This window comes from Heptranchias perlo, unplaced genomic scaffold (assembly GCF_035084215.1).
Source record: "Heptranchias perlo isolate sHepPer1 unplaced genomic scaffold, sHepPer1.hap1 HAP1_SCAFFOLD_846, whole genome shotgun sequence".
In the NCBI taxonomy this organism is placed as follows: Eukaryota; Metazoa; Chordata; class Chondrichthyes; order Hexanchiformes; family Hexanchidae; genus Heptranchias; species Heptranchias perlo.
In genome coordinates, this window is record NW_027139883.1 from 43,639 (window position 1) to 68,662 (window position 25,024).

The 25,024-nt window shown below is 42.0% G+C and overlaps 1 protein-coding gene across 1 annotated transcript in view; it reads left to right on the forward strand.

The window, feature by feature from the left end:
- The window catches only part of LOC137319430 (G protein-coupled receptor kinase 6-like), a gene marked incomplete at its 3' end in the record, with an annotated part of 61,465 nt that extends 40,181 nt beyond the window's left edge, over positions 1-21,284 (forward strand). The window contains exons 2-3 of the mRNA XM_067981636.1: positions 20,990-21,053; positions 21,144-21,284. Of these exons, the coding sequence (XP_067837737.1) occupies positions 20,990-21,053; positions 21,144-21,284 (205 nt within the window). The remainder of the gene's footprint in view (positions 1-20,989; positions 21,054-21,143) is intronic.
- Between the last annotated feature and the right edge of the window lie 3,740 nt (positions 21,285-25,024).

Consider the following 25,024-nt stretch of genomic DNA (forward strand, 5'->3'; position numbering starts at 1 on the left):
TATGACTGTTTCTGTGAGCAGATTCCCCTCTCTGAATATTACTGTATCTGTGAGCAGATTCCTCTCTCTGATTATTACTGTGTCTGTGAGCAGATTCCTCTCTCTGAATATTACTGTATCTGTGAGCAGATTCCTCTCTCTGAATATTACTGTATCTGTGAGCTGATTCCTCTCTCTGAATATTACTGTATCTGTGAGCAGATTCCTCTCTCTGAAAATTACTTCATCTGTGAGCAGATTCCTCTCTCTGAATATTACTGTATCTGAGCAGATTCCTCTCTGAATATTACTGTATCTGTGAGCAGATTCCTCTCTCTGAATATTACTGTATCTGTGAGCAGATTCCTCTCTCTGAATATTACTGTATCTGTGAGCAGATTCCTCTCTCTGAATATCACTGTATCTGTGAGCAGATTCCCCAATCTGAACATTACTGTATCTGTGAGCAGATTCCTCTCTGAATATTACTGTGTCTGTGAGCAGATTCCTCTCTCTGAATATTACTGTATCTGTGAGCAGATTCCCCTCTCTAAATATTACTGTATCTGTGAGCAGATTCCTCTCTCTGATTATTACTGTGTCTGTGAGCAGATTCCTCTCTCTGAATATTACTGTATCTGTGAGCAGATTCCCCTCTCTGAATATTACTGTATCTGTGAGCAGATTCCCCTCTCTGAATACAGCTGTGTCTGTGAGCAGATTCCTCTCTCTGAATATTACTGTATCTGTGAGCAGATTCCCCTCTCTGAATATTACTGTTTCTGTGAGCAGATTCCTCTCTCTGAATATTACTGTATCTGTGAGCAGATTCCTCTCTCTGAATATTACTGTATCTGTGAGCAGATTCCTCTCTCTGAATATTACTGTGTCTGAGCAGATTCCTCTCTCTGAATATTACTGTGTCTGAGCAGATTCCTCTCTCTGAATATTACTGTATCTGTGAGCAGATTCCTCTCTCTGATTATTACTGTGTCTGTGAGCAGATTCTTCTCTCTGAATATTACTGTATCTGTGAGCAGATTCCTCTCTCTGAATATTACTGTGTCTGTGAGCAGATTCCTCTCTCTGATTATTACTTTGTCTGTGAGCAGATTCCCCTCTCTGATTATTACTGTATCTGTGAGCAGATTCCTCTCTCTGAATATTACTGTGTCTGTGAGCAGATTCCTCTCTCTGAATATTACTGTATCTGTGAGCAGATTCCTCTCTCTGAATATTACTGTATCTATGAGCAGATTCCTCTCTCTGAATATTACTGTGTCTGTGAGCAGATTCCTCTCTCTGATTATTACTGTATCTGTGAGCAGATTCCTCTCTCTGAATATTACTGTTTCTGTGAGCAGATTCCTCTCTCTGAATATTACTGTATCTGTGAGCAGATTCCCCTCTCTGAATATTACTGTTTCTGTGAGCAGATTCCTCTCTCTGAATATTACTGTGTCTGTGAGCAGATTCCTCTCTCTGATTATTACTGTATCTGTGAGCAGATTCCTCTCTCTGAATATTACTGTGTCTGAGCAGATTCCTCTCTCTGAATATTACTGTATCTGTGAGCAGATTCCTCTCTCTGAATATTACTGTATCTGAGCAGATTCCTCTCTCTGAATATTACTGTATCTGTGAGCAGATTCCCCTCTTTGAATAATACTGTATCTGTGAGCAGATTCCCCTATCTGAATATTACTGTATCTGTGAGCAGATTCGTCTCTCTGAATATTTCTGTATCTGTGAGCAGATTCCTCTCTCTGAATATTTCTGTATCTGTGAGCAGAATCCCCTCTCTGAATATTACTGTATCTGCGAGCAGATTCCTCTCTCTGAATATTACTGCATCTGTGAGCAGATTCCTCTCTGAATATCACTGTATTTGTGAGCAGATTCCTCTCTGAATATTACTGTGTCCATGAGCAGATTCCTCTCTCTGAATATTTCTGTATCTGTGAGCAGAATCCCCTCTCTGAATATTACTGCATCTGTGAGCAGATTCCTCTCTGAATATTACTGTATCTGTGAGCAGATTCCTCTCTCTGAATATTACTGTATCGGAGCAGATTCCCCTCTCTGATTATTACTGCATCTGTGAGCAGATTCCTCTCTGAATATTACTGTGTCTGTGAGCAGATTCCTCTCTGAATATAACTGGATCTGTGAGCAGATTCCTCTCTCTGAATATTACTGTGTCTGTGAGCAGATTCCTCTCTCTGAATATTACTGTGTCTGTGAGCAGATTCCTCTCTGAATATTACTGCATCTGTGAGCAGATTCCTCTCTGAATATTACTGTATCTGTGAGCAGATTCGTCTCTCTGAATATTACTGTATCTGTGAGCAGATTCCTCTCTCTGAATATTACTGTAGCTGAGCAGATTCCCCTCTCTGATTATTACTGCATCTGTGAGCAGATTCCTCTCTGAATATTACTGTGTCTGTGAGCAGATTCCTCTCTGAATATTACTGTATCTGTGAGCAGATTCCTCTCTGAATATTACCGTATCTGTGAGCAGATTCCTCTCTGAATATTACTATGTCTGTGAGCAGATTCCTCTCTGAATATTACTGCATCTGTGAGCAGATTCCTCTCTGAATATTACTGTGTCTGTGAGCAGATTCCCCTCTCTGAATATTACTGTATCTGTGAGCAGATTCCTCTCTCTGAATATTACTGCATCTGTGAGCAGATTCCTCTCTCTGAATATTACTGTGTCTGTGAGCAGATTCCTCTCTGAATATTACTGTGTCGATGAGCAGATTCCCCTCTCTGAATATTACTGTGTCTATGAGCAGATTCCTCTCTGAATATTACTGTGTCTATGAGCAGATTCCCCTCTCTGAATATTACTGTATCTGTGAGCAGATTCCTCTCTCTGAATATTACTGTATCTGTGAGCAGATTCCTCTCTCTGAATATTACTGTGTCTGTGAGCAGATTCCTCTCTGAATATTACTGTGTCTATGAGCAGATTCCCCTCTCTGAATATTACTGTATCTGTGAGCAGATTCCTCTCTCTGAATATTACTGTGTCTGTGAGCAGATTCCTCTCTCTGAATATTACTGTGTCTGTGAGCAGATTCCTCTCTCTGAATATTACTGTGTCTGTGAGCAGATTCCTCTCTCTGAATATTACTGTGTCTGTGAGCAGATTCCTCTCTCTGAATATTACTGTATCTGTGAGCAGATTCCTCTCTCTGAATATTACTGTATCTATGAGCAGATTCCTCTCTCTGAATATTACTGCATCTGTGAGCAGATTCCTCTCTCTGAATATTACTGTATCTGTGAGCAGATTCCTCTCTCTGAATATTACTGTATCTGTGAGCAGATTCCTCTCTCTGAATATCACTGTATCTGTGAGCAGATTCCCCGATCTGAATATTACTGTATCTGTGAGCAGATTCCTCTCTGAATATTACTGTGTCTGTGAGCAGATTCCTCTCTCTGAATATGACTGTTTCTGTGAGCAGATTCCTCTCTCTGAATATCACTGTATCTGTGAGCAGATTCCTCTCTCTGAATATTACTGTATCTGTGAGCAGATTCCTCTCTCTGAATATTACTGTATCTGTGAGCAGATTCCTCTCTCTGAATATTACTGTATCTGTGAGCAGATTCCTCTCTCTGAAAATTACTTCATCTGTGAGCAGATTCCTCTCTCTGAATATTACTGTATCTGAGCAGATTCCTCTCTGAATATTACTGTATCTGTGAGCAGATTCCTCTCTCTGAATATTACTGTATCTGTGAGCAGATTCCTCTCTCTGAATATCACTGTATCTGTGAGCAGATTCCCCTATCTGAACATTACTGTATCTGTGAGCAGATTCCTCTCTGAATATTACTGTGTCTGTGAGCAGATTCCTCTCTCTGAATATTACTGTATCTGTGAGCAGATTCCCCTCTCTGAATATTACTGTATCTGTGAGCAGATTCCTCTCTCTGATTATTACTGTGTCTGTGAGCAGATTCCTCTCTCTGAATATTACTGTATCTGTGAGCAGATTCCCCTCTCTGAATATTACTGTATCTGTGAGCAGATTCCCCTCTCTGAATACAGCTGTGTCTGTGAGCAGATTCCTCTCTCTGAATATTACTGTATCTGTGAGCAGATTCCCCTCTCTGAATATTACTGTTTCTGTGAGCAGATTCCTCTCTCTGAATATTACTGTATCTGTGAGCAGATTCCTCTCTCTGAATATTACTGTATCTGTGAGCAGATTCCTCTCTCTGATAATTACTGTGTCTGAGCAGATTCCTCTCTCTGAATATTACTGTGTCTGAGCAGATTCCTCTCTCTGAATATTACTGTATCTGTGAGCAGATTCCTCTCTCTGATTATTACTGTGTCTGTGAGCAGATTCCTCTCTCTGAATATTACTGTATCTGTGAGCAGATTCCTCTCTCTGAATATTACTGTGTCTGTGAGCAGATTCCTCTCTCTGATTATTACTGTGTCTGTGAGCAGATTCCCCTCTCTGATTATTACTGTATCTGTGAGCAGATTCCTCTCTGAATATTACTGTGTCTGTGAGCAGATTCCTCTCTGAATATTACTGTGTCTGTGAGCAGATTCCTCTCTCTGAATATTACTGTATCTGTGAGCAGATTCCCCTCTCTGAATATTACTGTGTCTGTGAGCAGATTCCTCTCTGAATATTACTGTATCTGTGAGCAGATTCCTCTCTCTGAATATTACTGTATCTGTGAGCAGATTCCTCTCTGAATATTACTGTATCTGTGATCAGATTCCACTCTCTCAATATTACTGTGTCTGTGAGCAGATTCCTCTCTCTGAATATTACTGTATCTGAGCAGAATCCCCTCTCTGAATATTACTGTATCTGTGAGCAGATTCCTCTCTCTGAATATTACTGTATCTGAGCAGATTCCTCTCTCTGAATATTACTGTATCTGAGCAGATTCCTCTCTCTGAATATTACTGTATCTGTGAGCAGATTCCTCTCTGAATATTACTGTATCTGAGCAGATTCCCCTCTCTGAATATTACTGTATCTGAGCAGATTCCTCTCTCTGAATATTACTGTGTCTGAGCAGATTCCTCTCTCTGAATATTACTGTATCTGTGAGCAGATTCCTCTCTGAATATTACTGTATCTGTGAGTAGATTCCTCTCTCTAAATATTACTGTATCTGTGAGCAGATTCCTCTCTCTGATTATTACTGTGTCTGTGAGCAGATTCCCCCCTCTGATTATTACTGCATCTGTAAGCAGATTCCTCTCTGAATATTACTGTGTCTGTGAGCAGATTCCTCTCTGAATATTACTGTGTCTCTGAGCAGATTCCTCTCTCTGAATATTACTGTATCTGTGAGCAGATAACCCTCTCTGAATATTACTGTGTCTGTGAGCAGATTCCTCTCTCTGAATATTACTGCATCTGTGAGCAGATTCCTCTCTCTGAATATTACTGCATCTGTGAGCAGATTCCTCTCTGAATATTACTGTATCTGTGAGCAGATTCCCCTCTCTGAATATTACTGTATCTCAGCAGAATCCCCTCTCTGAATATTACTGTATCTGTGAGCAGATTCCTCTCTCTGAATATTACTGTATCTGAGCAGATTCCCCTCTCTGAATATTACTGTATCTGAGCAGATTCCCCTCTCTGAATATTACTGTATCTGTGAGCAGATTCCTCTCTCTGAATATTACTGCATCTGTGAGCAGATTCCTCTCTCTGAATATTACTGTATCTGTGAGCAGATTCCTCTCTGAATATTACTGTATCTGTGCGCAGATTCCCCTCTCTGAATATTACTGTATCTGAGCAGATTCCCCTCTCTGAATATTACTGTATCTGTGAGCAGATTCCTCTCTCTGAATATTACTGTATCTGTGAGCAGATTCCTCTCTCTGAATATTACTGCATCTGTGAGCAGATTCCTCTCTCTGCATATTACTGTATCTGTGAGCAGATTCCTCTCTCTGAATATTACTGTATCTGTGAGCAGATTCCTCTCTCTGAATATTACTGTATCTGTGAGCAGATTCCTCTCTCTCAATATTACTGTATCTGTCAGCAGATTCCTCTCTCTGAATATTTCTATATCTGTGAGCAGATTCCCCTCTCTGAATATTACTATATCTGAGCAGATTACCCTCTCTGAATATTACTGTATCTGTGAGCAGATTCCTCTCTGAATATTACTATATCTGTGAGCAGATTCCTCTCTCTGAATATTACTGTATCTGTGAGCAGATTCCTCTCTCTGAATATTACTGTATCTGTGAGCAGATTCCTCCCTCTGAATATTACTGTATCTGAGCAGATTCCTCTCTCTGAATATTACTGCATCTGAGCAGATTCCTCCTTCTGAATATGACTCTTTCTGAGCAGATTCCTCTCTCTGATTATTACTGTATCTGTGAGCAGATTCCTCTCTGAATATTACTGTATCTGTGTGCAGATTCCCCTCTCTGAATATTACTGTGTCTGTGTGCAGATTCCCCTCTCTGAATATTACTGTGTCTGTGAGCAGATTCCTCTCTCTGAATATTACTGTATCTGAGCAGATTCCCCTCTCTGAATATTACTGTATCTGTGAGCAGATTCCTCTCTCAGAATATTACTGTATCTGTGAGCAGATTCCTCTCTCTGAATATTACTGCATCTGTGAGCAGATTCCTCTCTCTGAATATTACTGCATCTGTGAGCAGATTCCTCTCTGAATATTACTGTATCTGTGAGCAGATTCCCCTCTCTGAATATTACTGTATCTCAGCAGAATCCCCTCTCTGAATATTACTGTATCTGTGAGCAGATTCCTCTCTCTGAATATTACTGTATCTGAGCAGATTCCCCTCTCTGAATATTACTGTATCTGAGCAGATTCCCCTCTCTGAATATTACTGTATCTGTGAGCAGATTCCTCTCTCTGAATATTACTGCATCTGTGAGCAGATTCCTCTCTCTGAATATTACTGTATCTGTGAGCAGATTCCTCTCTGAATATTACTGTATCTGTGCGCAGATTCCCCTCTCTGAATATTACTGTATCTGAGCAGATTCCCCTCTCTGAATATTACTGTATCTGTGAGCAGATTCCTCTCTCTGAATATTACTGTATCTGTGAGCAGATTCCTCTCTCTGAATATTACTGCATCTGTGAGCAGATTCCTCTCTCTGCATATTACTGTATCTGTGAGCAGATTCCTCTCTCTGAATATTACTGTATCTGTGAGCAGATTCCTCTCTCTGAATATTACTGTATCTGTGAGCAGATTCCTCTCTCTCAATATTACTGTATCTGTCAGCAGATTCCTCTCTCTGAATATTTCTATATCTGTGAGCAGATTCCCCTCTCTGAATATTACTATATCTGAGCAGATTACCCTCTCTGAATATTACTGTATCTGTGAGCAGATTCCTCTCTGAATATTACTATATCTGTGAGCAGATTCCTCTCTCTGAATATTACTGTATCTGTGAGCAGATTCCTCTCTCTGAATATTACTGTATCTGTGAGCAGATTCCTCTCTCTGAATATTACTGTATCTGAGCAGATTCCTCTCTCTGAATATTACTGCATCTGAGCAGATTCCTCCTTCTGAATATGACTCTTTCTGAGCAGATTCCTCTCTCTGATTATTACTGTATCTGTGAGCAGATTCCTCTCTGAATATTACTGTATCTGTGTGCAGATTCCCCTCTCTGAATATTACTGTGTCTGTGAGCAGATTCCTCTCTCTGAATATTACTGTATCTGAGCAGATTCCCCTCTCTGAATATTACTGTATCTGTGAGCAGATTCCTCTCTCAGAATATTACTGTATCTGTGAGCAGATTCCTCTCTCTGAATATTACTGCATCTGTGAGCAGATTCCTCTCTCTGCATATTACTGTATCTGTGAGCAGATTCCTCTCTCTGAATATTAATGTATCTGTGAGCAGATTCCTCTCTCTGAATATTACTGTATCTGTGAGCAGATTCCTCTCTCTCAATATTACTGTATCTGTCAGCAGTTTCCTCTCTCTGAATATTACTGCATCTGAGCAGATTCCTCCTTCTGAATATGACTCTTTCTGAGCAGATTCCTCTCTCTGAATATTACTGTATCTGTGAGCAGAATCCCCTCTCTGACTATTACTGTATCTGTGAGCAGATTCCTCTCTCTGAATATTACTATATCCGAGCAGATTCCTCTCTGAATATTACTGTATCTGTGAGCAGAATCCCCTCTCTGAATATTTCGATATCTGTGAGCAGATTCCCCTCTCTGAATATTACTATATCTGAGCAGATTACCCTCCCTGAATATTACTGTATCTGTGAGCAGATTCCTCTCTCTGAATATTACTGTATCTGTGAGCAGATTCCTCTCTCTGAATATTACTGTATCTGTGAGCAGATTCCCCTCTCTGAATATTACTGTATCTGTGAGCAGATTCCTCTCTCTGAATATTACTGTATCTGTGAGCAGATTCCTCTCTCTGAATATTACTGTATCTGTGAGCAGGTTCCTCTCTCTGAATATTACTGTATCTGTGAGCAGATTCCTCTCTGAATATTACTATATCTGAGCAGATTACCCTCTCTGAATATTACTGTATCTGAGCAGATTCCCCTCTCTGAATATTACTGTATCTGTTCGCAAATTCCTCTCTCTGAATATTACTGTATCTGTGAGCAGATTCCTCTCTCTGATTATTACTGTGTCTGTGAGCAGATTCCTCTCCCTGAATATTACTGTATCTGTGAGCAGATTCCTCTCTCTGAATATTACTGTGTCTGTGAGCAGATTCCTCTCTCTGATTATTACTGTGTCTGTGAGCAGATTCCCCTCTCTGATTATTACTGTATCTGTGAGCAGATTCCTCTCTGAATATTACTGTGTCTGTGAGCAGATTCCTCTCTGAATATTACTGTGTCTGTGAGCAGATTCCTCTCTCTGAATATTACTGTATCTGTGAGCAGATTCCCCTCTCTGAATATTACTGTGTCTGTGAGCAGATTCCTCTCTGAATATTACTGTATCTGTGAGCAGATTCCTCTCTCTGAATATTACTGTATCTGTGAGCAGATTCCTCTCTGAATATTACTGTATCTGTGATCAGATTCCACTCTCTCAATATTACTGTGTCTGTGAGCAGATTCCTCTCTCTGAATATTACTGTATCTGAGCAGAATCCCCTCTCTGAATATTACTGTATCTGTGAGCAGATTCCTCTCTCTGAATATTACTGTATCTGAGCAGATTCCTCTCTCTGAATATTACTGTGTCTGTGAGCAGATTCCTCTCTCTGAATATTACTGTATCTGTGAGCAGATTCCCCTCTCTGAATATTACTGTATCTGTGAGCAGATTCCTCTCTGAATATTACTGTATCTGTGAGCAGATTCCTCTCTCTGAATATTACTGTGTCTGAGCAGATTCCTCTCTCTGAATATTACTGTATCTGTGAGCAGATTCCTCTCACTGAATATTACAGTATCTGTGAGCAGATTCCACTCTCTGATTATTCCTGTGTCTGTGAGCAGATTCCCCTCTCTGATTATTACTGCATCTGTAAGCAGATTCCTCTCTGAATATTACTGTGTCTGTGAGCAGATTCCTCTCTGAATATTACTGTGTCTCTGAGCAGATTCCTCTCTCTGAATATTACTGTAACTGTGAGCAGATTCCCCTCTCTGAATATTACTGTGTCTGTGAGCAGATTCCTCTCTCTGAATATTTCTGTATCTGTGAGCAGATTCCTCTCTCTGAATATTTCTGTATCTTTGAGCAGATTCCTCTCTCTGATTATTACTGTGTCTGTGAGCAGATTCCCCTCTCTGAATATTACTGCATCTGTGAGCAGATTCCTCTCTCTGAATATTACTTCATCTGTGAGCAGATTCCTCTCTGAATATTACTGTATCTGTGAGCAGATTCCCCTCTCTGAATATTACTGTATCTGAGCAGAATCCCCTCTCTGAATATTACTGTATCTGTGAGCAGATTCCTCTCTCTGAATATGACTGTATCTGAGCAGATTCCCCTCTCTGAATATTACTGCATCTGTGAGCAGATTCCTCTCTCTGAATATTACTCCATCTGTGAGCAGATTCCTCTCTCTGAATATTACTGTATCTGTGAGCAGATTCCTCTCTGAATATTACTGTATCTGTGCGCAGATTCCCCTCTCTGAATATTACTGTATCTGAGCAGATTCCCCTCTCTGAATATTACTGTATCTGTGAGCAGTTTCCTCTCTCTGCATATTACTGTATCTGTGAGCAGATTCCTCTCTCTGAATATTACTATATCTGAGCAGATTCCTCTCTGAATATTACTGTATCTGTGAGCAGATTCCTCTCTCTGAATATTACTGTATCTGAGCAGATTCCACTCTCTCTGAATATTACTATATCCGAGCAGATTCCTCTCTCTGAATATTACTGTATCTGTGAGCAGAATCCCCTCTCTGAATATTTCTATATCTGTGAGCAGATTCCCCTCTCTGAATATTACTATATCTGAGCAGATTACCCTCCCTGAATATTACTGTATCTGTGAGCAGATTCCTCTCTCTGAATATTACTGTATCTGTGAGCAGATTCCTCACTCTGAATATTACTGTATCTGTGAGCAGATTCCTCTCTGAATATTACTGTGTCTGAGCAGGTTCCTCTCTCTGAATATTACTGTATCTGTGAGCAGATTCCTCTCTGAATATTACTATATCTGAGCAGATTACCCTCTCTGAATATTACTGTATCTGAGCAGATTCCCCTCTCTGAATATTACTGTATCTGTTCGCAAATTCCTCTCTCTGAATATTACTGTATCTGTGAGCAGATTCCTCTCTCTGAATATTACTCTATCTGAGCAGATTCCCCTCTCTGAATATTACTGTGTCTGAGAGCAGATTCCTCTCTCTGAATATTACTGCATCTGTGAGCAGATTCCCCTCTCTGAATATTACTGTATCTGTGAGCAGATTCCACTCTCTGAATATTACTGTATCTGTGAGCAGATTCCTCTCTCTGAATATTACTATTTCTGAGCAGATTCCTCTCTCTGAATATTACTGTATCTGTGAGCAGATTCCTCTCTCTGAATATTACTGTATCTGTGAGCTGATTCCCCTCTCTGAATATTACTGTATCTGTGAGCAGATTCCTCTCTCTGAACATTACTGTATCTGTGAGCAGATTCCCCTCTCTGAATATGACTGTATCTGTGAGCAGATTCCTCTCTCTGAATATTACTGTATCTGTGAGCAGATTCCCCTCTCTGAATATGACTGTATCTGTGAGCAGATTCCTCTCTCTGAATATTACTGTATCTTTGAGCAGATTCCTCTCTCTGAATATTACTGTATCTGAGCAGATTCCCCTCTCTGAATATTACTCTATCTGAGCAGATTCCCCTCTCTGAATATTACTGTATCTGTGAGCAGATTCCTCGCTCTGAATATTACTGTATCTGTGAGCAGATTCCTCTCTCTGAATATTACTGTATCTGTGAGCAGATTCCTCTCTCTGAATATGACTGTATCTGTGAGCAGATTCCCCTCTCTGAATATTACTGTATCTGTGAGCAGATTCCTCTCTCTGATTATTACTGTGTCTGTGAGCAGATTCCTCTCTCTGAATATTACTGTATCTGTGAGCAGATTCCTCTCTCTAAACATTACTGTGTCTGTGAGCAGATTCCTCTCTCTGAATATTACTGTGTCTGTGAGCAGATTCCTCTCTCTGAATATTACTGTATCTGTGAGCAGATTCCTCTCTCTGAATATTACTGTATCTGTGAGCAGATTCCTCTCTCTGAATATTACTGTATCTGTGAGCAGATTCCTCTCTCTGAACATTACTGTGTCTGTGAGCAGATTCCTCTCTCTGAATATTACTGTGTCTGTGAGCAGATTCCTCTCTCTGAATATTACTGTATCTGTGAGCAGATTCCTCTCTCTGAATATTACTGTATCTGTGAGCAGATTCCTCTCTCTGAATATTACTGTATCTGTGAGCAGATTCCTCTCTCTGAATTTTACTGTGTCTGTGAGCAGAATCCTCTCTCTGAATATTACTGTATCTGTGAGCAGATTCCTCTCCCTGAATATTACTGTATCTGTGAGCAGATTCCTCTCTCTGAATATCACTGTATCTGTGATCAGATTCCTCTCTGAATATTACTGTGTCTGTGAGCAGATTCCTCTCTCTGAATATTACTGTATCTGTGAGCAGATTCCTCTCTCTTATTACTGTGTCTGTGAGCAGATTCCTCTCTCTGAATATTACTGTTTCTGTGAGCAGATTCCTCTCTGAATATTACTGTATCTGTGCGCAGATTCCCCTCTCTGAATATTACTGTATCTGAGCAGATTCCCCTCTCTGAATATTACTGTATCTGTGAGCAGATTCCTCTCTCTGCATATTACTGTATCTGTGAGCAGATTCCTCTCTCTGAATATTACTATATCTGAGCAGATTCCTCTCTGAATATTACTGTATCTGTGAGCAGATTCCTCTCTCTGAATATTACTGTATCTGAGCAGATTCCACTCTCTCTGAATATTACTATATCCGAGCAGATTCCTCTCTCTGAATATTACTGTATCTGTGAGCAGAATCCCCTCTCTGAATATTTCGATATCTGTGAGCAGATTCCCCTCTCTGAATATTACTGTATCTGAGCAGATTCCCCTCTCTGAATATTACTGTATCTGTGAGCAGATTCCTCTCTCTGCATATTACTGTATCTGTGAGCAGATTCCTCTCTCTGAATATTACTATATCTGAGCAGATTCCTCTCTGAATATTACTGTATCTGTGAGCAGATTCCTCTCTCTGAATATTACTGTATCTGAGCAGATTCCACTCTCTCTGAATATTACTATATCCGAGCAGATTCCTCTCTCTGAATATTACTGTATCTGTGAGCAGAATCCCCTCTCTGAATATTTCTATATCTGTGAGCAGATTCCCCTCTCTGAATATTACTATATCTGAGCAGATTACCCTCCCTGAATATTACTGTATCTGTGAGCAGATTCCTCTCTCTGAATATTACTGTATCTGTGAGCAGATTCCTCACTCTGAATATTACTGTATCTGTGAGCAGATTCCTCTCTGAATATTACTATATCTGAGCAGATTACCCTCTCTGAATATTACTGTATCTGAGCAGATTCCCCTCTCTGAATATTACTGTATCTGTTCGCAAATTCCTCTCTCTGAATATTACTGTATCTGTGAGCAGATTCCTCTCTCTGAATATTACTCTATCTGAGCAGATTCCCCTCTCTGAATATTACTGTGTCTGAGAGCAGATTCCTCTCTCTGAATATTACTGCATCTGTGAGCAGATTCCCCTCTCTGAATATTACTGTATCTGTGAGCAGATTCCACTCTCTGAATATTACTGTATCTGTGAGCAGATTCCTCTCTCTGAATATTACTATTTCTGAGCAGATTCCTCTCTCTGAATATTACTGTATCTGTGAGCAGATTCCTCTCTCTGAATATTACTGTCTCTGTGAGCTGATTCCCCTCTCTGAATATTACTGTATCTGTGAGCAGATTCCTCTCTCTGAACATTACTGTATCTGTGAGCAGATTCCCCTCTCTGAATATGACTGTATCTGTGAGCAGATTCCTCTCTCTGAATATTACTGTATCTGTGAGCAGATTCCCCTCTCTGAATATGACTGTATCTGTGAGCAGATTCCTCTCTCTGAATATTACTGTATCTTTGAGCAGATTCCTCTCTCTGAATATTACTGTATCTGAGCAGATTCCCCTCTCTGAATATTACTCTATCTGAGCAGATTCCCCTCTCTGAATATTACTGTATCTGTGAGCAGATTCCCCTCTCTGAATATTACTGTATCTGTGAGCAGATTCCTCTCTCTGAATATTACTGTATCTGTGAGCAGATTCCTCTCTCTGAATATGACTGTATCTGTGAGCAGATTCCCCTCTCTGAATATTACTGTATCTGTGAGCAGATTCCTCTCTCTGATTATTACTGTGTCTGTGAGCAGATTCCTCTCTCTGAATATTACTGTATCTGTGAGCAGATTCCTCTCTCTAAACATTACTGTGTCTGTGAGCAGATTCCTCTCTCTGAATATTACTGTATCTGTGAGCAGATTCCTCTCTCTGAATTTTACTGTGTCTGTGAGCAGAATCCTCTCTCTGAATATTACTGTATCTGTGAGCAGATTCCTCTCCCTGAATATTACTGTATCTGTGAGCAGATTCCTCTCTCTGAATATCACTGTATCTGTGATCAGATTCCTCTCTGAATATTACTGTGTCTGTGAGCAGATTCCTCTCTCTGAATATTACTGTATCTGTGAGCAGATTCCTCTCTCTTATTACTGTGTCTGTGAGCAGATTCCTCTCTCTGAATATTACTGTTTCTGTGAGCAGATTCCTCTCTGAATATTACTGTATCTGTGAGCAGATTCCCCTCTCTGAACATTACTGTATCTGTGAGTAGATTCCTCTCTCTGATTATCACTGTGTCTGTGAGCAGATTCCTCTCTGAATATTACTGTGTCTATGAGCAGATTCCTCTCTCTGAATATTACTGTGTCTGAGCAGATTCCTCTCTCTGAATATTACTGTATCTGTGAGCAGATTCCTCTCACTGAATATTGCAGTATCTGTGAGCAGATTCCTCTCTCTGATTATTACTGTGTCTGTGAGCAGATTCCCCTCTCTGAATATTACTGCATCTGTGAGCAGATTCCTCTCTCTGAATATCACTTCATCTGTGAGCAGATTCCTCTCTGAATATTACTGTATCTGTGAGCAGATTCCCCTCTCTGAATATTACTGTATCTGAGCAGAATCCCCTCTCTGAATATTACTGTATCTGTGAGCAGATTCCTCTCTCAATATTACTGTATCTGAGCAGATTCCCCTCTCTGAATATTACTGTATCTGTGAGCAGATTCCTCTCTCTGAATATTACTGCATCTGTGAGCAGATTCCTCTCTCTGAATATTACTGTATCTGTGAGCAGATTCCTCTCTGAATATTACTGTATCTGTGCGCAGATTCCCCTCTCTGAATATTACTGTATCTGAGCAGATTCCCCTCTCTGAATATTACTGTATCTGTGAGCAGATTCCTCTCTCTGCATATTACTGTATCTGTGAGCAGATTCCTCTCTCTGAATATTACTATATCTGAGCAGATTCCTCTCTGAATATTACTGTATCTGTCAGCAGATTCCTCTCTCTGAATATTTCTATATCTGTGAGCAGATTCCCCTCTCTGAATATTACTATATCTGAGCAGATTACCCTCTCTGAATATTACTGTATCTGTGAGCAGATTCCTCTCTGAATATTACTGTATCTGTGAGCAGATTCCTCTCTCTGAATATTACTGTATCTGTGAGCAGATTCCCCTCTCTGAATATTACTGTATCTGTGAGCAGATTCCTCTCTCTGAATATTACTGTATCTGTGAGCAGATTCCTCTCTCTGAATATTACTGTATCTGTGAGCAGATTCCTCTCTGAATATTACTGTATCTGTGAGCAGATTCCTCTCTGAATATTACTGTATCTGAGCAGATTCCTCCTTCTGAATATGACTCTTTCTGAGCAGATTCCTCTCTCTGAATATTACTGTGTCTGTGAGCAGATTCCCCTCTCTGAATATTACTGTATCTGTGAGCAGATTCCTCTCTCTGAATATTACTGTATCTGTGAGCAGATTCCTCTCTCTGAATATGACTGTATCTGTGAGCAGATTCCTCTCTGAATATTACTGTATCTGTGAGCAGATTCCTCTCTGAATATTACTGTATCTGTGAGCAGATTCCTCTCTCTGAATATTACTGTATCTGTGAGCAGAATCCCCTCTCTGAATATTTCTATATCTGTGAGCAGATTCCCCTCTCTGAATATTACTATATCTGAGCAGATTACCCTCCCTGAATATTACTGTATCTGTGAGCAGATTCCTCTCTCTGAATATTACTATATCCGAGCAGATTCCTCTCTCTGAATATTACTGTATCTGTGAGCAGAATCCCCTCTCTGAATATTTCTATATCTGTGAGCAGATTCCCCTCTCTGAATATTACTATATCTGAGCAGATTACCCTCCCTGAATATTACTGTATCTGTGAGCAGATTCCTCTCTCTGAATATTACTGTATCTGTGAGCAGATTCCTCACTCTGAATATTACTGTATCTGTGAGCAGATTCCTCTCTCTGAATATTACTGTATCTGTGAGCAGATTCCTCTCTGAATATTACTATATCTGAGCAGATTACCCTCTCTGAATATTACTGTATCTGAGCAGATTCCCCTCTCTGAATATTACTGTATCTGTTAGCAGATTCCTCTCTCTGAATATTACTGTATCTGTGAGCAGATTCCTCTCTCTGAATATTACTGTATCTGAGCAGATTCCCCTCTCTGAATATTACTGTATCTGAGCAGATTCCCCTCTCTGAATATTACTGTATCTGAGCAGATTCCCCTCTCTGAATATTACTGTATCTGAGCAGATTACCCTCTCTGAATATTACTGTATCTGAGCAGATTCCCCTCTCTGAATATTACTGTATCTGTTAGCAGATTCCTCTCTCTGAATATTACTGTATCTGTGAGCAGATTCCCCTCTCTGAATATTACTGTGTCTGAGAGCAGATTCCTCTCTCTGAATATTACTGCATCTTTGAGCAGATTCCCCTCTCTGAATATTACTGTATCTGAGCAGATTCCTCTCTCTGAATATTACTATTTCTGAGCAGATTCCTCTCTCTGAATATTACTGTATCTGTGAGCAGATTCCTCTCTCTGAATATTACTGTATCTGTGAGCAGATTCCCCTCTCTGAATATTACTGTATCTGTGAGCAGATTCCTCTCTCTGAACATTACTGTATCTTTGAGCAGATTCCTCTCTCTGAATATTACTGTATCTGAGCAGATTCCCCTCTCTGAATATTACTCTATCTGAGCAGATTCCCCTCTCTGAATATTACTGTATCTGTAAGCAGATTCCTCTCTCTGCATATTACTGTATCTGTGAGCAGATTCCCCTCTCTGAATATTACTGTATCTGTGAGCAGATTCCTCTCTCTGAATATTACTGTATCTGTGAGCAGATTCCCCTCTCTGAATATTACTGTATCTGTGAGCAGATTCCTCTCTCTGAATATTACTGTATCTGAGCAGATTCCTCTCTCTGAATATTACTGTATCTGTGAGCAGATTCCTCTCTCTGAATATTACTGTATCTGTGAGCAGATTCCCCTCTCTGAATATTACTGTATCTGTGAGCAGATTCCCCTCTCTGAATATTACTGTATCTGAGCAGATTCCCCTCTCTGAATATTACTGCATCTGTGAGCAGATTCCTCTCTGAATATTACTGTATCTGTGAGCAGATTCCTCTCTCTGAATATTACTGCATCTGTGAGCAGATTCCTCTCTGAATATTACTGTATCTGTGAGCAGATTCCTCTCTCTGCATATTACTGTATCTGTGAGCAGATTCCTCTCTCTGAATATTACTGTATCTGTGAGCAGATTCCTCTCTCTGAATATTACTGTATCTGTGAGCAGATTCCTCTCTCTGAATATTACTGTATCTGTGAGCAGATTCCTCTCTCTGTATATTACTGTATCTGTGAGCAGATTCCTCTCTCTGTATATTACTATATCTGTGAGCAGATTCCCCTCTCTGAATATTACTGTGTCTGTGAGCAGATTCCCCTCTCTGAATATTACTGTGTCTGTGAGCAGATTCCTCTCTCTGAATATTACTGTATCTGTGATCAGATTCCTCTCTCTGAATATTACTGTATCTGTGAGCAGATTCCTCTCTCTGAATATTACTGTATCTGTGAGCAGATTCCTCTCTCTGTATATTACTGTATCTGTGAGCAGATTCCTCTCTCTGAATATTACTGTATCTGTGAGCAGATTCCTCTCTCTGAATATCACTGTATCTGTGATCAGATTCCTCTCTCTGAATATTACTGTGTCTGTGAGCAGATTCCTCTCTCTGAATATTACTGTATCTGTGAGCAGATTCCTCTCTCTGAATATTACTGTATCTGTGAGCAGATTCCTCACTCTGAACATTACTGTATCTGTGAGCAGATTCCTCTCTCTGAATATTACTGTATCTGTGAGCAGATTCCTCTCTCTGAATATTACTGTATCTGTGAGCAGATTCCTCTCTCTGAATATTACTGTATCTGTGAGCAGATTCCTCACTCTGAACATTACTGTATCTGTGAGCAGATTCCTCTCTCTGAATATTACTGTATCTGTGAGCAGATTCCTCTCTCTGAATATTACTGTATCTGTGAGCAGATTCCTCTCTCTGAATATTACTGTATCTGTGAGCAGATTCCCCTCTCTGAATATTACTGTATCTGTGAGCAGATTCCTCTCTCTGAATATTACTGTGTCTGTGAGCAGATTCCTCTCTCTGAATATTACTGTATCTGTGAGCAGATTCCTCTCTCTGAATATTACTGTATCTGTGAGCAGATTCCTCTCTCTGAATATTACTGTATCTGTGAGCAGATTCCTCTCTCTGAATATTACTGTATCTGTGAGCAGATTCCTCTCTCTGAATATTACTGTATCTGTGAGCAGATTCCTCTCTCTGAATATTACTGTATCTGTGAGCAGATTCCTCTCTCTGAATATGACTGTATCTGTGAGCAGATTCCTCTCTCTGAATATTACTGTATCTGTGAGCAGATTCCCCTCTCTGAATATTACTGCATCTGAGAGCAGATTCCTCTCTCTGAATATTACTGTATCTGTGAGCAGATTCCTCTCTCTGAATATTACTGTATCTGTGAGCAGATTCCTCTCTCTGAATATGACTGTATCTGTGAGCAGATTCCTCTCTCTGAATATTACTGTATCTGTGAGCAGATTCCCCTCTCTGAATATTACTGCATCTGAGAGCAGATTCCTCTCTCTGAATATTACTGTATCTGTGAGCAGATTCCTCTCTCTGAATATTACTGCATCTGAGAGCAGATTCCTCTCTCTGAATATTACTGTATCTGTGAGCAGATTCCCCTCTCTGAATATTACTGCATCTGAGAGCAGATTCCTCTCTCTGAATATTACTGTATCTGTGAGCAGATTCCTCTCTCTGAATATTACTGCATCTGAGAGCAGATTCCCCTCTCTGAATATGACTGTATCTGTGAGCAGATTCCTCTCTCTGAATATTACTGTATCTTTGAGCAGATTCCTCTCTCTGAATATTACTGTATCTGAGCAGATTCCCCTCTCTGAATATTACTCTATCTGAGCAGATTCCCCTCTCTGAATATTACTGTATCTGTGAGCAGATTCCCCTCTCTGAATATTACTGTATCTGTGAGCAGATTCCCCTCTCTGAATATTACTGTATCTGTGAGCAGATTCCTCTCTCTGAATATTACTGCATCTGAGAGCAGATTCCTCTCTCTGAATATTACTGTATCTGTGAGCAGATTCCCCTCTCTGAATATTACTGTATCTGTGAGCAGATTCCTCTCTCTGAATATTACTGCATCTGAGAGCAGATTCCTCTCTCTGAATATTACTGTATCTGTGAGCAGATTCCTCTCTCTGAATATTACTGTATCTGTGAGCAGATTCCTCTCTCTGAATATTACTGTATCTGTGAGCAGATTCCTCTCTCTGAATATTACTGTATCTGTGAGCAGATTCCTCTCTCTGAATATTACTATATCTGTGAGCAGATTCCCCTCTCTGATGTTGGGAGGACCCTTTCTGCCTGCACTCGTGACTTATTTTGTCAAGACACACAGATGCTTTGTCTGAGTCCATGAGTTTTTGAATCACAGAAAGTTCCAGCACAGATGGAGGCATGTTGGCCCATCATGTCCGTTCCAGCCGATTGAGAGCCACCCAGCCTAATCCCACTTTCCCACACTTGGTCCGTGGCCCTGTGGGTTTCGGCACTTCAGGTGCACATCCAGGTACTTTTTAACTGAGTTGAGGGTTTCTGCCTCTCCCACCCTCTCAGGCAGTGAGTTCCAGACCCCCACCATCCTCTGGGTGAAAAATTCTCAACTCCCCTCTGATCCTTCTACCAATTACTGGTTATTGACCTCTCTGCTAAGGGAAATAGGTCCTTCCTATCCACTCTATCTGGGCCCCTCGTAATTTTATACACCTCAATTAAATCTCCCCTCAGCCTCCTCTGTTCCAAAGAAAACAACCCCAGCCTATCCAATCTTTCCTCATAGCTAAAATTCTCCAGTCCTGGCAACACCCTCGTAAATCTCCTCTGTATCCTCTCTAGTGCAATCACATCCTTCCTGTAATGTGGTGACCAGAACTGTACACAGTTACTCACGCTGTGGTCTAACCAGTGTTTTATACAGTTCCAGCATAACCTCCCTGCTCTTATATTCTGTGCCTCAGCTAATAAAGGAAAGTATCCCGTCTGCCGCCTTAACCACCTTATCTACCTGTCCTGCTACCTTCAGGGATCTGTGGACATGCACTCCAAGGTCCCTCACTTCCTCTACACCTCTCAGTATCCTCCCATTTATTGTGTATTCCCTTGCCTTGTTTGCTCTCCCCAAATGCATTACCTCACACTTCTCCGGATTGAATTCCATTTGTCACTTTTCTGCCCACCTGACCAGTCCATTGATATCTTCCTGCAGTCTACAGCTTTCCTCCTCACTACCAACCACACGGACAATTTGTGTGTCATCTGCAAACTTCTAAATCATGCCCCCTACATTCAAGTCCAAACCATTAATATATACGACAAAAAGCAAGGGACCCAGTACTGAGCCCTGCGGAACCCCACTGGAAACAGCCTTCCAGTCACAAAAACACCCGTCGACCATTACCCTTTGCTTCCTGCCACTGAGCCAATTTGCCACATTCCCTTGGATCCCATGGGCTTGTACTTTTTTGACCAGTCTGCCATGTGGGACCTTGTCAAAAGCCTCGCTAAAGTCCTTCGATATGCTGGATCTTATTGTGTAATTGGCCTGTGATTTCTCCGATAGGAATCCTGTCACCCAGGACACGTTCCGTCAGTATCGAGTTTTGGGGAAAGGTGGCTTTGGTGAGGTGAGTAACACACGATGACGAGTGACCTGAAGGAGCAGCTCCTTGGAACCTGTGTGCAGTCTCTGATCTCTGCGCCTCTCTGCCTGTTAGGTCTGTGCCTGCCAGGTTCGGGCCACTGGCAAGATGTACGCATGTAAAAAGCTGGAGAAGAAACGAATCAAAAAGAGAAAAGGAGAGGTCATGGCCTTAAATGAGAAAGAGATTTTGGAAAAAGTGAACAGTAGGTTTGTAGTAAGTACACGGATTGGTGGTGTGAGCAGAGCACCTGTCAGAATCATCCAACCAGGGTATCAGCCCTGTCACACCCTCCACATTACAGTCACCCTCCTCTCTCTGTACTGTCACACCCTCCACATTACAGTCACACTCCTCTCTCTGTACTGTCACACCCTCCACATTACAGTCACACTCCTCTCTCTGTACTGTCACACCCTCCACATTACAGTCACACTCCTCTCTCTGTACTGTCACACCCTCCACATTACAGTCACACTCCTCTCTCTGTACTGTCACACCCTCCACATTACAGTCACCCTCCTCTCTCTGTACTGTCACACCCTCCACATTACAGTCACACTCCTCTCTCTGTACTGTCACACCCTTCACATTACAGTCACACTCCTCTCTCTGCACTGTCACACCCTCCACATTACAGTCACACTCCTCTCTCTGTACTGTCACACCTTTCACATTACAGTCCCACTGCTCTCTGTACTGTCACACCCTTCACATTACAGTCACACTCCTCTCTCTGTACTGTCACACCCTTCACATTACAGTCACCCTCCTCTCTCTGTACTGTCACACCCTTCACATTGCAGTCACACTCCTCTCTCTGTACTGTCACACCTTTCACATTACAGTCACACTGCTCTCTGTACTGTCACACCCTTCACATTACAGTCACACTGCCCTCTGTACTGTCACACCTTTCACATTACAGTCACACTGCTCTCTGTACTGTCACACCTTCACATTACAGTCACACTGCCCTCTGTACTGTCACACCCTCAACATTACAGTCACCCTCCTCTCTCTGTACTGTCACACCCTCAACATTACAGTCACCCTCCTCTCTCTGTACTGTCACACCCTTCACATTACAGTCACACTGCCCTCTGTACTGTCACACCCTTCACATTACAGTCACACTGCTCTCTGTACTGTCACACCCTCCACATTACAGTCACACTGCTCTCTGTACTGTCACACCCTCCACATTACAGTCACACTGCCCTCTGTACTGTCACACCCTTCACATTACAGTCACACTGCTCTCTGTACTGTCACACCCTCCACATTACAGTCACACTGCTCTCTGTACTGTCACACCCTCCACATTACAGTCACACTGCCCTCTGTACTGTCACACCCTTCACATTACAGTCACACTCCTCTCTCTGTACTGTCACACCCTTCACATTACAGTCACCCTCCTCTCTCTGTACTGTCACACCCTTCACATTACAGTCACACTGCTCTCTCTGTACTGTCACACCCTTCACATTACAGTCACACTGCTCTCTGTACTGTCACACCCTCCACATTACAGTCACACTGCTCTCTGTACTGTCACACCCTCCACATTACAGTCACACTGCCCTCTGTACTGTCACACCCTTCACATTACAGTCACACTCCTCTCTCTGTACTGTCACACCCTTCACATTACAGTCACCCTCCTCTCTCTGTACTGTCACACCCTTCACATTACAGTCACACTGCCCTCTGTACTGTCACACCCTTCACATTACAGTCACACTGCCCTCTGTACTGTCACACCCTTCACATTACAGTCACACTGCTCTCTGTACTGTCACACCCTTCACATTACAGTCACCCTCCTCTCTCTGTACTGTCACACCCTTCACATTACAGTCACACTGCCCTCTGTACTGTCACACCCTCAACATTACAGTCACCCTCCCCTCTCTGTACTGTCACACCCTTCACATTACAGTCACACTGCCCTCTGTACTGTCACACCCTTCACATTACAGTCACACTGCTCTCTGTACTGTCACACCCTTCACATTACAGTCACCCTCCCCTCTCTGTACTGTCACACCCTTCACATTACAGTCACACTGCCCTCTGTACTGTCACACCCTTCACATTACAGTCACACTGCTCTCTGCACTGTCACACCCTTCACATTACAGTCACACTGCCCTCTGTACTGTCACACCCTTCACATTACAGTCACACTGCTCTCTGCACTGTCACACCCTTCACATTACAGTCACACTGCCCTCTGTACTGTCACACCCTTCACATTACAGTCACACTGCTCTCTGCACTGTCACACCCTTCACATTACAGTCACACTGCTCTCTGCACTGTCACACCCTTCACATGACAGTCACACTGCCCTCTGTACTGTCACACCCTTCACATTACAGTCACACTCCTCTCCCTGTACTGTCACACCCTTCACATTACAGTCACACTGCTCTCTGTACTGTCACACCCTTCACATTACAGTCACCCTCCTCTCTCTGTACTGTCACACCCTTCACATTACAGTCACACTCCTCTCCCTGTCCTGTCACACCCTTCACATTACAGTCACACTGCCCTCTGTACTGTCACACCTTTCACATTACAGTCACACTGCCCTCTGTACTGTCACACCTTTCACATTACAGTCACACTCCTCTCTCTGTACTGTCACACCCTTCACATTACAGTCACACTGCTCTCTGTACTGTCACACCCTTCACATTACAGTCACACTCCTCTCTCTGTACTGTCACACCCTTCACATTACAGTCACACTGCTCTCTGTACTGTCACACCCTTCACATTACAGTCACCCTCCTCTCTCTGTACTGTCACACCCTTCACATTACAGTCACACTCCTCTCTCTGTACTGTCACACCCTTCACATTACAGTCACACTGCCCTCTGTACTGTCACACCCTTCACATTACAGTCACCCTCCTCTCTCTGTACTGTCACACCTTTCACATTACAGTCACACTGCCCTCTGTACTGTCACACCCTCAACATTACAGTCACACTGCCCTCTGTACTGTCACACCCTCAACATTACAGTCACACTGCTCTCTGTACTGTCACACCCTTCACATTACAGTCACACTGCCCTCTGCACTGTCACACCTTTCACATTACAGTCACACTCCTCTCTCTGCACTGTCACACCCTCAACATTACAGTCACACTGCCCTCTGCACTGTCACACCTTTCACATTACAGTCACACTCCTCTCTCTGCACTGTCACACCCTCAACATTACAGTCACACTGCCCTCTGTACTGTCACACCATTCACATTGCAGTCACACTCCTCTCTCTGTACTGTCACACCCTTCACATTACAGTCACACTGCCCTCTGTACTGTCACACCCTTCACATTACAGTCACCCTCCTCTCTCTGTACTGTCACACCTTTCACATTACAGTCACACTGCCCTCTGTACTGTCACACCCTTCACATTACAGTCACACTGCTCTCTGTACTGTCACACCTTTCACATTACAGTCACACTCCTCTCTCTGCACTGTCACACCCTCAACATTACAGTCACACTGCTCTCTGTACTGTCACACCCTTCACATTACAGTCACACTGCCCTCTGTACTGTCACACCCTTCACATTACAGTCACCCTCCTCTCTCTGTACTGTCACACCTTTCACATTACAGTCACACTGCCCTCTGTACTGTCACACCCTTCACATTACAGTCACACTGCTCTCTGTACTGTCACACCCTTCACATTACAGTCACACTGCCCTCTGTACTGTCACACCCTTCACATTACAGTCACCCTCCTCTCTCTGTACTGTCACACCCTTCACATTGCAGTCACACTCCTCTCTCTGTACTGTCACACCTTTCACATTACAGTCACACTGCTCTCTGTACTGTCACACCCTTCACATTACAGTCACACTGCCCTCTGTACTGTCACACCTTTCACATTACAGTCACACTGCTCTCTGTA